Source organism: Podarcis gaigeae (genome assembly GCF_964106915.1).
Source record: "Podarcis gaigeae genome assembly, chromosome: 14".
Classification (NCBI taxonomy): Eukaryota; Metazoa; Chordata; class Lepidosauria; order Squamata; family Lacertidae; genus Podarcis; species Podarcis gaigeae.
The window spans coordinates 7,321,007-7,335,394 of record NC_139690.1 but is presented as its reverse complement, the minus strand read 5'-3'; the positions used below and the strand labels follow the sequence as shown (position 1 = coordinate 7,335,394).

Here is a 14,388-nt window from a genome sequence, read left to right as displayed (position 1 = left end):
AGCCACAAGTTCACCCATCCCTGCACTACAGAAATGGGAAGCAATTGTCAAGCCTTTTGGCTGAGCAACCCTTTGAAAATTTAAAGGCAGTTGAAAGGAACCCCATATCAAAGCCCTTGTGGGGTGGCCATTTGGGGGCTGAGGAGGTATGGGGAACCTGTGGTACACCCAGTTTTGCTGAACTACAACTCCCATCATCCCTGCCCATTGGCCATGCTTGCTAGGGCTGATGGGATTTGTAATTCAACAACATGGGGGGCGGTCGGTCAAAGGTTCCCCACTCCTGGGCTGATGTCTCTATGACAGCAGTGCACCTTTGACTATTCATGTTGTTCATTTGCTGCCAGCCTTATGGCATGGGAACCACAAGTGGCATAGGAGTGTTGGGTCCAGGAGGTCTTCCCGTTGGCCTGGCTGTGGCATAATATCAAACGTGCCCTCCCACAATGTGCTTCTGCTGGATCTCTTCTAAGAAGACAAGAGGGGGGAAAGCCACTACAGTCATACCTTGGGCTACAGACGCTTCAGGTTGTTTTTTGTTTTGTTTTTTTGGGTTAAGGACCACCGAAACCCAGAAGTACCAGAACAGGTTACTTCTGGGTTTCGGCAGTCGTGCATGTGCAGAAGGGCTAAATCGGGCTTTGTGCATGTGCAGAAGCACCGAATCACAGCCTGCGCCTGCGCGCTGCTGCGGGTTGCGAACGTGCATCCCACATGGATCATGTTCGCAACCTGAGTGTCCACTGTACAAGGCATATGCTGCAGTGGTGCTGAGCCATACTTGAGAGGGGTTACCCACCCCACTGATTTAATGGCATGCAAAAAGTAAGTCTAGGAGCATCCCTTTGAGAAAGGTAATAATGGCTGGTCTGTTTCACTTGCAGTATAATTAGGGAAAAAATTTTTTATAGACCTTGTGAATGAATGAATGAATGAATGAATGAATGGGGCAAATCACTGCTTTCTAGCTAACTTGGGGGAATTCTCAAAAGCTTTGTATACTGGAAAGTCCTTTGGGGCAAATTGGCTAGTCTCTGGGCTAGTGACAATTCTGGATTGCATTTGTGGGCTAGTAACTTTTCTGGACTTTTATCTCCTCCATCTTTTTGAGACAGTGTTAGGACTGGTGTCATAGTGCCTCTATCAACTCCCACTCCTTTTACTGTCACAGCTCTTCCTCATCGGTTAAGATACTGAGCTGTGTACCTGTGTAAGTAAATATTATCGCCTGTTTCCTTGTAGTTTGGACCTTGAAATTGGCAAGGAGATGATTGCCCAAGGCTTCTAAACTTGACCAGTAAATCTCAGCATCCCTTCCGCCCCAACCCTGCAAATATTGCTGCAATAGACTGCAAATAACCTGCACTTCCCTTTTACAGAATGGATATGGGAAAGCCCCAGATCTTCATCTCTCTCTCTCCTCCTTCCTGCTTGGAGGGAGACTGGTTTTTCTCCTTTCTGCATTCCCTCCATGCACCACTCCATTTCTCCCACCCTCCTCTTACCAACCACCTGACTCATCACTCAGCAACCCAGTTAAGTCATAGAATCAGAGCTAGAAGGAACCCCATGGGTCCTCTATTCCAACCCTGTGCAATACAGTAATCTCAACGAAAGCATCCATGACAGATGGCCATCCAAGCCCTGCTTTAAAACCTCCAAGGAGGGAGAGTGAAAGCCTTTGTGAGCACCTGTGCACCCTTAGGTGCCTTATTGCAGATCCCAAAAGGCTTAACACATTGATAGCAGGATAATGCGGTTTATTGGAAGTTATACAGAGTCTCTACTTTTATATTGCCAGAGATCCCAGGGCTGTTCAAGGCTGCTATTATGAAAAATTGTCTCCAGGTGGAGCTAAACCTCTGTTTACCACAAGAGCTGGTCAGGAAACTGCAAATTTCAAAGGGCAGCTGTGCTTTGGATTCTCACATTGTTTTGGGAATGTATGAATTAAATAGGTTTGGCCTTTACTAGTGAAATGGATTGACTTTTTTGCCCATCTGCACAGGGGTCTAGGTTTAAAAATGGGTAATTTCCACTCATCTAATGATCAGTCTGATTATCAGTGAGGGGGCATAACACATTCTGTTAAGGATGCTGAGCTTGACAGAGCCCCAAGGTTATGTCTGTTTCAGTTTTTAAACAGTGATTTTGGTGTTGTAGCCACCAAAGGTGGGGCTTGATCTGGCCTCTGGGCTGGGGCTTAAAGGTAAAGGGACCCCTGACCGTTAGGTCCAGTCATGGACGACTCGGGTTGCAGCGCTCATCTTGCTTTACTGGCCAAGGGAGCTGGCATACAGCTTCCGGGTCATGAGGCCAGCATGACAAAGCCACTTCTGGTGAACCAGAGCAGTGTACGGAAACACAGTTTACCTTCCCGCCAGAGCGGTACCTATTTATCTACTTGCATGTGCTTTCGAACTGCTAGGTTGGCAGGAGCTGGGACCGAGCAACGGGAGCTCACCCCGTTGTGGGGATTCAAACCGCCGACTTTCTGATCTGCAAGCCCTAGGCTCTGTGGTTTAACCCACTTAGTAGCTACTCCAATATAGGCACTCTAATGCCCATGTAATAATAAAGTGACGCACTGTCTCATTTCTCTGACACACACCCCGCCTCATTTTGATAACTTCTTAAAGAGGACTTTTGAAGGTTGCCGGGGCTCTCAAGCTGAAACAGCATTCAACCATGATACCACTCCAGCTGAAGTATTCATGTAGCTCTTTGATTTTTTTTAAAAATGGGGGACGAAAAGCAAATCTTGTAAATAACAAAACACAAAACTTGCGGTGTTCTGTTTTTTGTAATAAAAACAAACCATACTGGCTACATCTCCTTTCTTCTATGGCAGCTTTATTCTAAAACTCTTGAATTGCTCTGCCTCCCCCAGCCCCCCCCAACCCCCTTTTTTTAACAGTCTGTGAAGAGAAGGATCGGACTACTTCTAGACATATCATCTTCCCCTCCCCCAAGTGGAACTCTAAAGCATTCTCAAAAACTTTGTGGGCACAAATTCATGATTGCAGATAATTGCACCCACAAGAAGTGTTAAGCTCACCACACTGTGTGGTAGCAGTCCCATCTGCTCTCATTCGTATTCATGGTTAATTATAGGAGGAAATCTCCTGTGTATAATTATTTGTAGAGGCATACTTGCATTGGCTGCATTAGATATTGGCTTAGGATGCTTTCAAAAGAGATCTTAAATTTGCATCATTTCTGCTGCATAGGAGGTATGGGAAAGATGCAAATTTTCCAGGCACGTTTAAGAGTATCTGCACTTTGCTACTTTCTTCTAAAACTCATAGATGGTGCTCTTTTTAATAACACAATTAAAAATGGTTAGCACTTGAACATGTGTAATATGGACTGAGTGTGAAAAAATATATCAGAGCATGTGCTTTGCATGAGTAAGAACCCTGGTTTAAGGTAAGTAGCCCTCATGGTTGCAGGAAGAAAAAGTGGAATTGCATGGTTAGTGTTTGTCAAAGGGAGCAGTGGTCCAAGTGTGGGGCTTATCTTTCCACCCCCATAGCATTTGGCTTCCGTTGCCCATCTTGAATGACCTGTGCTTCCTTTCTTCCCAACAATTATTGCCAAAATATTTCAAATTCAGCAACAAGTACCGATGGTTTCACCCAAATAAATGTGCAAATTAGAAGTTTTATAGATTTTTTCTGAATTTAAACCAGCAAAAGGAATTGGTTTCCTTCTGAGGGGCAGATTTTAGGTATTTGCAATGTATCTGCTTTGCAGGGGACCAATGCGAAAATCAGTCTGAAAAGAAAAGGGCTTAGTTGAAATGTCTAGATCTAAAATTAATGTCTCTGTCTCTGGCATCGTTTGTTTCCAGAGGGAAGCATCGCTCACTTTGTGGGCAGGCAATACTACCAAAGCATCCCCTGATGAGGTTCCACCTGAGTCGTTTTATATGTTTATATGTTGCATTTATATCCCACTTTTTTCTACAAGGAACTCAGTTTTCCCTCTCTTTGTTTAGTCCCCACAACAACCCTGTGATGTAGGTTAGCCTGAGAGGCAGGGCTCCCAATGAGCTTCAGGGCTAAGTGGGAATTTGAACCCTGTTCTCCAAGGTCCTAGTCCAACACTTTAACTGCTGCGCCACAAAATAGAAATATGCGTTTTCAGGCTTTCCAGGGCTGTAAGATTTTTTATCTTATTTTTTTATCTTATTTTTTATCTTATTTTTTATTTTTTGTCTTTCAGGAAAAAGGTCCCCCAAAGAAATGTGGACTGATCTCATGACTGGAACTAAAGCCTTTATTTTGCTTTGGTTTGTCCTGGCAAGTTTATGGCACTCGACTGGTAAGTCTCTCCAACTTTTCCCTGTCCAGTTAACAATTGGTTTTCCTAAAATGGATTTCCTCTTAGAGCCGTTACTTGACTGATAAAAACTGGATGCTGAACCACATGGACCACCAAACTAATCCAGCAGCCTATAGTAGCATAAAAGTAGTTTAAATGTATGGTGAGCTTAGTTAAGCCATACATATATTTTCTCTTCTTTTTTTAAAAAAAATATTTAGTCTTTCAAATTTTAAAAATGTACAGTTTTCACATAACCAACAATAACAAAAAAAGAGAATTCCAAAGAATTTCCTGGACTTCCCCCTTTGTGGGTCCTTATATTAACCTTTTCCTCCTGCATCTTGTCTATTAATCCAAATCTTTTAAATCTCCATCATACCCAAAATTCAACATTCGACTACAAGTGTCATTCCAACCCTACTAATAATTGTAATTGTTTACAATGTTTTGTAAGGTAAATTATATATTTTCCTCATTCCCCATTCCTGATTTCTTATTCTATTTTTGCCAATTTGGCATAGTCCATCAACTTAATCTGCCATTCTTCTGCGGTAGGGACAATGTTTTCTTTCCATCTGTGGGTTTAGTAACATCCGAGCAGCAGTGGTCACATACATAAAAAGTATTTTCTGATCCGTTGGAATTTCGGCACCTAGAATTCCTTCGGGGTTTTTTTAGAAAAGGTTATTTTGAACATATTTTTCAGTTCATTATATATCATCTCCCAGAATTCTTGTACTACCTTACATGTCCACCACATATGATAAAAGTTGCCTTCTTTTTCCTTACATTTCCAGTATGTATTTGACCTGGTTTTGTACATTTTAGCTCGTTTACTAGGACTTAAATACCAACGATACATCATTTTCATATAATTTTCTTTCAATGCATAACATGCTGTAAACTTCAAATCCCAGTTCCATAGCTTCTCCCATGGTTATCATACATATATTTGAACCAGAAGGGGCTGTTACCTGCCATACCTGCCAGGTATGGCCACCATGAAGACACATTGCCAGTTCGCCACATACAAAAATTTGCGCATCTTCCAACATGCCAACACCCTAATCGGCCCTGATTTTTCATGAATAACCAGCTCTGCTTCCAATAACTTCATTTCCTTCATGTGTGGTTTACTCTCAGGTGCCCAAAAGAATATCCACTGGGAAATTCAGCGTTACGACGGCTGGTACAACAACCTCATGTACCACAGGCACAACTCAGCAGGTGAGAGCGTCCCTGAGGCTTTCAGGCCTCCAATGCTGTTGCAAATGCCATTTCTGATGCCAAGCATTGGGTCCATGTGTACGGGGAATATTGGCAAATTTTGCAAAATGGTACTGTGCCAGTTCACACGTCTTTCCACAAACGGATGGAAAATCAGGCAGGCGATCGGCATTCTCTTTTTCATTCCCTCTCGCAGTCCTAAATTCACACTTGTTCCCCACCACCGGCGCCACGCTTATTGATGACGTTTCCAACACACTCCTGTTTAAATAAATGGTGTGGAATAGCTTCACGTCAATAACAGAATTAATCATATCATTAAATTTGGCTACAGCAAACAGCGAGCCAAACAGTGTTGTTTTGGGTATACTGGAATCAGCCCTGCATGCAATGGGTTGAGGTGGGATATATAAGAGCCCAGGCGATCCCTGAGGCACCTGGGTTAGGGTTCACAATGCTGCCTTAAAGAGCAGGGAAGTTGTGTTCCTCCACCTTGTGCATTTCACAACTTTTGTCCTCCCAGCTGTGCATCAGAGCTTGGGGAGCCTGCTTCCACAGCAGGCTCACCACTGCATGCAAGCATGTCTTAAAGGAGCAGAATCCCAGTCTCAGTTGTGGCTTTACTTTCAGAAAGGATCCAGCTGTCCATCTCCTTCCTTGTTTCTCAGGACATACTTTGCACAGCATCTAAGACACACCCTAGGGACACGGGTGGTGTTGTGGGATAAACCACAGAGCCTAGGGCTTGCCGATCAGAAGGTCGGCGGTTTGAATCCCTGTGATGGGGTGAGCTCCCGTTGCTCGGTCCCTGCTCCTGCCAACCTAGCAGTTCGAAAGCGCGTCAAAGTGCAAGTAGATAAATAGGTACCACTCCAGTGGGAAGGAAAACGGCGTTTCCGTGCACTGCTCTGGTTCGCCAGAAGCGGCTTAGTCATGCTGGCCACATGACCTCAATAGGGTGTGTTGAATTTTTCAGCTTTCAGTTTCCAAAAATGACGGGTGCTAAAAGGGTGTAACTTCACTTGGGGGATTCAAAAGATATTTTGGTCAAATTAATATAATTTAGTTATGCTTGGTAAATAAAATGTCTGTAAATTCCATAGAAATAATTAGAAATGCTTTGCCCCAAGTACTTGCAGTTATATTATAATTATTTATTATTAATAATATTATTTAGCATTACTGACATTTTCAGAAGGTAAAATTTAAATTCTTCAGTTTTCCGAAAGCAGTGTATGAGCTTCTTCATCTAACATAGACTTACCAAGCTAAATGTTCTCCAGTCACAAAGATAATTGCAGATTCCTCACCCCCAGAGACACATTTTTAAGACCCGTTCACGGAAGAAATTTGCAAAAATTAAGTCTTGCCCATGGCTGGCTACCTCAAGGTGACATGCTGATTTCTCACCACTAGGATCGTGGTTGTCGCGGCTCCTTCCTGCCAGCTATGCAGACGGCGTGTACCAGGCCCCCCAGGAACCAAATGTCCCCAGTGCACGGAGACTCAGCCATGTGGTGGCACGAGGGGACTCTGGCTCACCCTCTCAGAAGAACAGAACTGTGCTGGGCGTCTTCTTTGGTAAGCTAAGAACTCTTGAATGATGGCCTCCATCAGCATCCATGCCACTGGGCTGCGTCTGAGGCAGGGGTGAAGCAGCAAGGCTCCCTCCATTTGTCCAATGACCCTTTGGCTCCTCCCTGATATCGTAGAATCCTAGAATTGTATAGTTGGAAGGGACTCTTCCAATCGAGTGCAACTCGTCCTAGAATGGCCTCGGTCCTGGATACCTGAAGGAGCGTCTCCACCACCATTGTTCAGAGGTCCAGCTCTGAGGGCCTTCTGGTGGTTCCCTCCCTGCGAGAAGTGAGGTTACAGGGAACCAGGCAGAGGGCCTTCTTGGTAATGGCGCCTGACCATCAGATGTCAAGGAAATAAGCAACTACAGTGGTACCTCGGGTTACATACGCTTCAGGTTACAGACTCCGCTAACCCAGAAATAGTGCTTCAGGTTAAGAACTTTGGTTCAGGATGAGAGCAGAAATCGTGTGGCGGCGGCGCAGCGGCAGCAGGAGGCCCCATTAGCTAAAGTGGTGCTTCAGGTTAAGAACAGTTTCAGGTTAAGTACGGACCTCCGGAATGAATTAAATACTTAACCCGAGGTACCACAGTATCCTACTTTTAAAAGACACCTGAAGGGAGCCCTATATAGGGAAGTTTTTAACGTTTAATGCTGTATTGTGTTTATTGGGAGCAGCCCAGAGTGGCTGGGGAAACGCAACTAGATGGGAGGGGTATAAATAGTAATTTATTATTATATAATGCAGGAATACACAGCTGTCCCATACGGGCATCGAACTTGCAACCCTAACCCCACCCAGTTTTGCTGCTTGCATGACCATTGATGTAGAGGCTTCCAAGAGCAGGTTCCTGAGTTTGTGCATGTCTTCTTTCTTCCTCCTCCTTTTGTGCCATGTTTCTTAAGATTCTAAACAGCAATCATAAAGCTCAAACTGCCGGGATGGTATAAGATGCAGTAAATAAACGTTTTGGCCCCTTCAGCAAATCTCCAGCAAAAGTCTTACAAAGGAATTGGCATCATTACAGGGAACAGGACTGATTTATCTGGTTTGGCCCCTCTCCAACATAGAGCACCTTTCAATCATGGAAAAACAAAATGGATTCCTGATTTTACAACTGCCCCCAAATTCCTTCGCCTCCACTCTGGCAGTGTCTGCTCCAGACATTTACCAACCTGATGCCCTCCAGATGTTTTGGACTATAACTCCCATCAGCCCCATGCAGCATAGTGGCTGGAGCTGATGGGAGACGTAGTTCAAGGCGCCTGGAAGGCATCTAGTTGGGAAAGGCTGGCCTGCTCTGCTTTTCACAGCACTGACATCTTGGAGAAACAAGGCGCTTGTATAGTCAAGGCCCACTTTCTACCACAAATCAGGCCTCAAATCAATGCCTGTAACTAATGGAGTAATGTGCCTAATTCTTTCAATTACGGGATTTGGGGAGGTTCTGGTCACAGAATTATAGTATTGGGAGTGAGGGATTTGCCAAGGTTTCCAGACCTTGTGACAGCAACACGGAGACTGTAATTCAAACCACAGTTTCCCCCCTTTTCTCTTCCTCTGGCTCAAACCCTTAGATCATAGGATTACCAAGAGGATTACTAGGCTCTTGCATGACTGGTTTTATGTCTTATTTTAGCAATGGTCATGTTTGCCCCTCCTTGTGGATTTCTGCTCCAAACCTCAGAATTATTTGGTCACTTAAACCTACTTCCCCCTGGGTTAGCTTTTGCCAGTGTGATCCGGGCATGTTTGGGAGCCTGGATGTTGCTAGGCATTTCTGCTGAGTAATGCTTGGAGCTTAATCCCTTGGAATATGTTAAAACAAGACTGTGGATTTCTCAGAAGCCATGATGAGAGAGTAGGACGAAGAGGAAATGGGTTCTTTGGCACTTCTGAGCCCCTTAGCGGTTCAGGGGGGTGGGAACCCAAGAGAAAGCATTCTTTCCAGCAAACCCCTAAGTAGTAGAATTCCATCTCCTCAGAGGGGTGTTGTTACCTTCCTTTATGTAGTTCCTGTCATGCGCTGAAGAGAAACACCTATATATCTGGACTTTTGACATTTCTGACATATATATCATAGGACCCACCCTATTCCTTTGGCTAATTTGTTTTAAACCAATTTTAATATTGTATTTTTAAATTGCTGTCACTTCACTTATTGTGAAAGGTGGTTAAGAAACCTAGTTTGTAATAATAACATTAGTCATAATTAATAATAATTTCACATGCTCTTACCACATTTGAACACATTTCTTATAAGCATCTCTTTTGTGTGGATTCCTCTTTGGACAGTTGGATAGGTTATATTGATATTAAACATCCCTAGGTTGTTGTTTTCTTTTACTTTCTTCCATTTTCCTTTGTCAAATTTGTTATATTATTATTATTGTAATGGTAGTAGTCGTTGTTGCTGCTGCCGCCAGTTATTTCCTTCATAATTGGCACTGGCTGAGAGCTCTTTCCAGGGTTTGTAATACTTTCTGTCTGCTCCCATTTGGGGGAAATTGCCAAGCCTTAAAAACTGGGCTTAAAAGAGACTCAAAAAGTTTATGCACACATTATTCAACCTCACTGAAATTGATCCACAGAATAGTATCCCTTGTTACTTATTGGATAGTCTATGGAATCATTGTCTGAGGAGAAGAGATTCCTCAGGAGGCAATGAGATATGATGGCATATGGCTGGATTACACTCTGTGAGCAGGGCTGGCTCAAGACTTTTTGCTGCCTGAGGCAAGAAGGACAAGATGATGATGAAGATGATGATGATGGTTTTATTATTATTTACACCCCACCCATCTGGCTGGATTTCCCCAGCCACTCTGGGCGGTTTACAGCACGTAAAAAATTGTAAAACATTAGACATAAAAAATTTCCCAATACAGGGTTGACTCCAGGTGTCTTCTAGAAGTCAGATAGTTGTTTATTTCCTAGACATCTGATGGGAGGGTGTTCCACAGGGCGGGCGCCACTACCGAGAAGGCCCTCTGCCTGGTTCCCTTTAACCTCACTTCTTGCAGGGAGGGAACCGCCAGAAGGCCCTCGGGGCTGGACCTCAGTGTCCTGGCAGTATGATGGTGGTGGAGACACTCCTTCAGGTATACTGGGCCAAGGCCATTGTAGGGCTTTAAAGGTCAGTACCAACACTTTGAATTGTGCTCGGAAACTTACTGGGAACCAATGTAGGTCTTTCAGGAACATGCTTTCTATCCAAATATGCATTCTAAAATATATTTTGATACTTTTTTGAGGTTAGTAGGGGAGAACTTCATTGGCATATTTGGGGAACAGCACACTCCGGTGCAACTTAGTCTGAGAGGTGCAGATCAGGTCAGCAAGTGTTGAAACTGGCAAATATTGTAGCTTCTCTAGATGCAAAACTCTTAAGAGAAGTCGCAGCAGGTTTTTCGTGGAGTGTGGTTTCAGGCCCTGTGAGTTCACGGAACTGAATTTCGTAGGTGTCATGGTTCACTAGATGTCATGTTTCATCCACCCTCTGCTAGTTCTGTCCCTTTTGGTGTCTGCCAGGTTTCCATGTGCTCTCGGAGATTCTGGAAGCCGACAAGCCTGGTTGCCCTGCCGAGTTCCTAAACATACAGATACCTGAAGGAGATCCTGTGTTTGACCCTGCTGGCTCGGGTGATGTTGTCCTGCCATTCCAGCGAATGCAGTGGGCTCCAGGTACAGGACAAAGCCCCAACAGGCCCCGGGAGCAGGTAAAATCTAGCTGGCTGCAAATCAGTGTTTATCCCTTTGCACATGTTTGCACAGTACATTTCGCAGGGGAAAAGTGCAAATGCAGGGCGTGTATCAGAGGATTCATGCAGTGGCAGCATTGCTGGGAGAGCAGTCAGATTCGGTCGCTAAGGGTGGTGTCTAGATGCAGAAAGGAATGCTCTGCAATGGTTTGCTCAGTTTTCTTCCCGGGATGTTTTAAAAATAAAACAGTATGCCTTTGAAAAGGGAAATGTACTAAAATGAATAAACAGACTGAGCAAATTAGGGGATGGGTTTAATATGTCCTTTTTTGCAGAGAGCAGTCCTCTGTTTGAAAGGCTATCAGCAGTGCTAGTGAGGAAGGATGGGGGAGAAATTAAATTTAGTCCACGTTCAAAGGTGAACCTGCCTGCCTTTCCTAAACTACGTGAGAACTGAAATTCCAGTCATCCTTCAAAATTTGCCCTCATCTGAATTTTGCAGCTCCCCAGCTAAATAATGTGTTCAGAAATGTCTGTATGGGGGCGATGGTTGGTTGGCAACCATGTGTCTTGAGAGACAATGAAGTGCACCTCTGGGGATTGAAGTCAAACTGCTGTGTTAGCAGCACCTCCCCGGGGCACAAGCCTGAGTGCAGTGTGTATGGAGATTCTGCGCTGCCCAGACGCAACCCCACCCCCTCTTGGCCTCACTGATATAGTTCAAAGGAAAGCAAAGAGACACATGGGGGGGAGTGTGAATAAAAATGCATAGACTAGTGATAACACCATGCACAAATGCATTATATCAGGGTAAATTGCTCTCCAAAAATGTGTATGTCAGGTCAAATTGCATGAAAACACTTATATTAGGAGAAATTCACTCTAAATTGCTGGTGTGTGTTCACAAGGACCAACACAAATTGATATGGAAATTTGGAGTACTGAACGTAAGAATGGATAAATGCTGGGATGGAACCAGGGATCTTATGCATGCAAAGCTGATGTCCACCACTGAGCTGTGACCTTTTCCCCGTTTGCTTGAATTACCTTATTTAAAATTGTATTAAGCAGTCCATCAAAAAAAGAATAGGTTGCATTTGAGGATCTTTCATCTCCTTTTGACTCCATTGACTCATTGCCTATGGAATAACATGGCAGTACTGTATATCTATAGTACAGTCATTCTGGCAAGGGTATGATAAGCTAAATCTTCTGTCCGTTCACCACCCTGCACAAAGCTGCTTTCTTCAATGCCTCTGCGGTAGAGAATGCTTGATGGCCCCCTGGCCAAAGATTTAGAAGGAACTAACCCCCCTGCTTCCCCCCTTCTTTCACCAGCTAAATGGAGTGACAGGATGGCTCGATGGGAGTGCCGTCTATGGCTCATCCCATTCCTGGAGTGATTCTCTGAGAAGTTTCTCACGAGGGAAGCTGCTCTCCGGAGAAGATGGTTTCCCAAGGCAGACAAAGGCAAACAGCTTAATGTGGAAGGCTCTGGATCCGTCCACAGGACAAAGTGGACCACAGGGACTCTATGGTAAGGAAGGTTGGTGGTGGCTGGTGCCCCTTTGGGACTGGTAGGGTGGAAGGCCAGGAGGACAACAGTAGGGGGCACCAGAAGCGATGGCCTGCAGGACCAACCAATTCTAGCTTTGTTTCCCTCTCCCCTGCTGAGTTCTACAAGGGGCAACACAGAGCGCTGATCCACACTTAACTTTTGTCCCACTTTTTCCAGGCACAGGTTGACACTTTAAAGCTCTCTTCTTTTCACACTGGAGCTTTCCCCGCAAAAAAACAACTCTTTGAAGCTGAAACGCAACAGACGGTAATTCGTGGTTTCCACAGATTGTTGTTTGCTCAGATTCAACTCTAAAACAGCGGGGGTTTGCGGGGAAAGCTCCAGGGCAATAAAAGGACACTCGAATGTGGAGCTTTAAAGCACAGGCTATACCTGGAGCATGCGGAGGAAATGTCAGTGTGGATAAGCCCTGAGACTGAGCTGACAGGCAATGAGAGCAGATGGAGGTTGGTGGTCCAGAGCCCCGTTTGCTCTAATGAGTAATTTTGGATACAGTCTGAAGTTGAGAGCCTGTGAGAAAACAGGAATAGGGAGGGGAGAGGGTTCATCTCTTCAGGCCCTCAGCCACAGGATAAAAGAAAGTTCTGGCACCTCTCAGGTGGGAGCAATTGCCATTGTAAGAGAACAAGGGAGGCGTTCATGGAGAGTTCTGGCACCTCTTTTTCTAGAACAATAGCACTTATTATATTATTATTTGTACCCTGCCCATCTGACTGGTTTGCCCTAGCCACTCTGGGCGGCTTCCAGCATATATAAAAACACAATAAAACATTAAACATTAAAAACCTCCCTATAAGGGTTCCAGAATGTCAATAGCAAAGAGCCCCAGTGCACAGACAGGTAGAAAACATTGCACAGCTCTTAGGGTCCTGTATCTTTTAAATGGGCATTGGCGAATCACTAGTTTGAAAGCGCCAGCATGGCAAATTCTGAAGGTCAAAACGGCACATCATCTGCAAAGGCAAATGTATATAAGTGATGTCTGATAGCACATTTATTTGTTTTTTAGGAACCAGTTTGAGAACGGGCAATTAATAGCATACTAGTGGCAAGAGAGGAGTTTGTTCTTCCATCCTCCAAGTCCTCCCCTTTCCCCATTTGAAATATATGTCTGTGACAACAAATGATACATGGGAACCTAAACCATTTGAAAGGAGGCTGGGCCATAAAATGTCCGTGTCTGATGTTTGTTTGACATCATTCCTATATATACTATGAGATGGTACACTCCTCTCATGAGGTCATACCAGCAAATCTGTACCTGCTCTTGGAACCTGGAAGTTTAGAATTGGCTCTTTTCTCTCTCTACCCCCCCACCCAATCCCTTCTTCTAGACTTTGGAAATGCCAAAGGTAATGCAGACCTGTTCCTGCAAGCAATGGGCATCGTCTGGTTCCGCTACCACAACGTCCTGGCAGCAAAGCTTGCCCAACAGCACCCTGATTGGTCTGATGAAGATGTGTTTCAGCACGTGCGCAAGCGGGTTATTGCCACTTACCAGGTGAGCGAGGCATGGAAGAAAGACTGTGTGTGGCCGGGGAGCGGAGGGAGGCATCCAGCAAACCTCTCTGGGCACATAAACCCCTAGACTGTGTTTTGTGTCCTCGTTGTCTCTAAGCAAGGGACCATAGCTCAGTGGCAGAGCATGTGTTTAATAATAATAATAAATTTTTATTTATACTCTGCTCTTCCCGGTTCAAAAACCGGGCTCAGGGTGGCTAACAACAAATTTAAAATTGTAAAAGCAGCATAAAATACAGTATAAAAACATGAATAACAATAAAATTCAAAAATAAAAAATCAATTAGATACTCCCCAGGGCTAGCTGGCTGAATTGGTCCTACTTGGGCCAGCAAGGAGGCCAGGGGAGAATTAGCTGTGGGGTCTCAGAGCGGGTGATCTTCATAAAAGGGGAGGGGGAAGGGAAATAAAAGATCAGACTGAATTCAAATTGAAGGACAGGCAGAATAGC

The 14,388-nt window shown here is 44.5% G+C and overlaps 1 protein-coding gene across 3 annotated transcripts in view; it reads left to right on the top strand.

Moving 5' to 3' along the window:
- The first annotated feature begins 4,234 nt into the window (after positions 1–4,234).
- Positions 4,235–14,388, top strand: part of DUOX2 (dual oxidase 2) — a 52,291-nt gene continuing 42,137 nt past the window's right edge. Inside the window, exons 1-6 of one of the 3 annotated variants that reach the window (XM_083712416.1) lie at positions 4,235–4,326; positions 5,473–5,556; positions 6,973–7,137; positions 10,668–10,855; positions 12,176–12,374; positions 13,751–13,917. In XM_083712416.1, coding sequence (XP_083568542.1) covers positions 4,248–4,326; positions 5,473–5,556; positions 6,973–7,137; positions 10,668–10,855; positions 12,176–12,374; positions 13,751–13,917 — 882 coding nt within the window. In that variant the 5' untranslated portion in view covers positions 4,235–4,247. Of the gene's footprint in view, positions 4,327–5,472; positions 5,557–6,972; positions 7,138–7,943; positions 8,542–10,667; positions 10,856–12,175; positions 12,375–13,750; positions 13,918–14,388 lie in introns of those variants that run through there. The other 2 variants (XM_083712417.1, XM_083712418.1) reach the window with 2 other exon arrangements.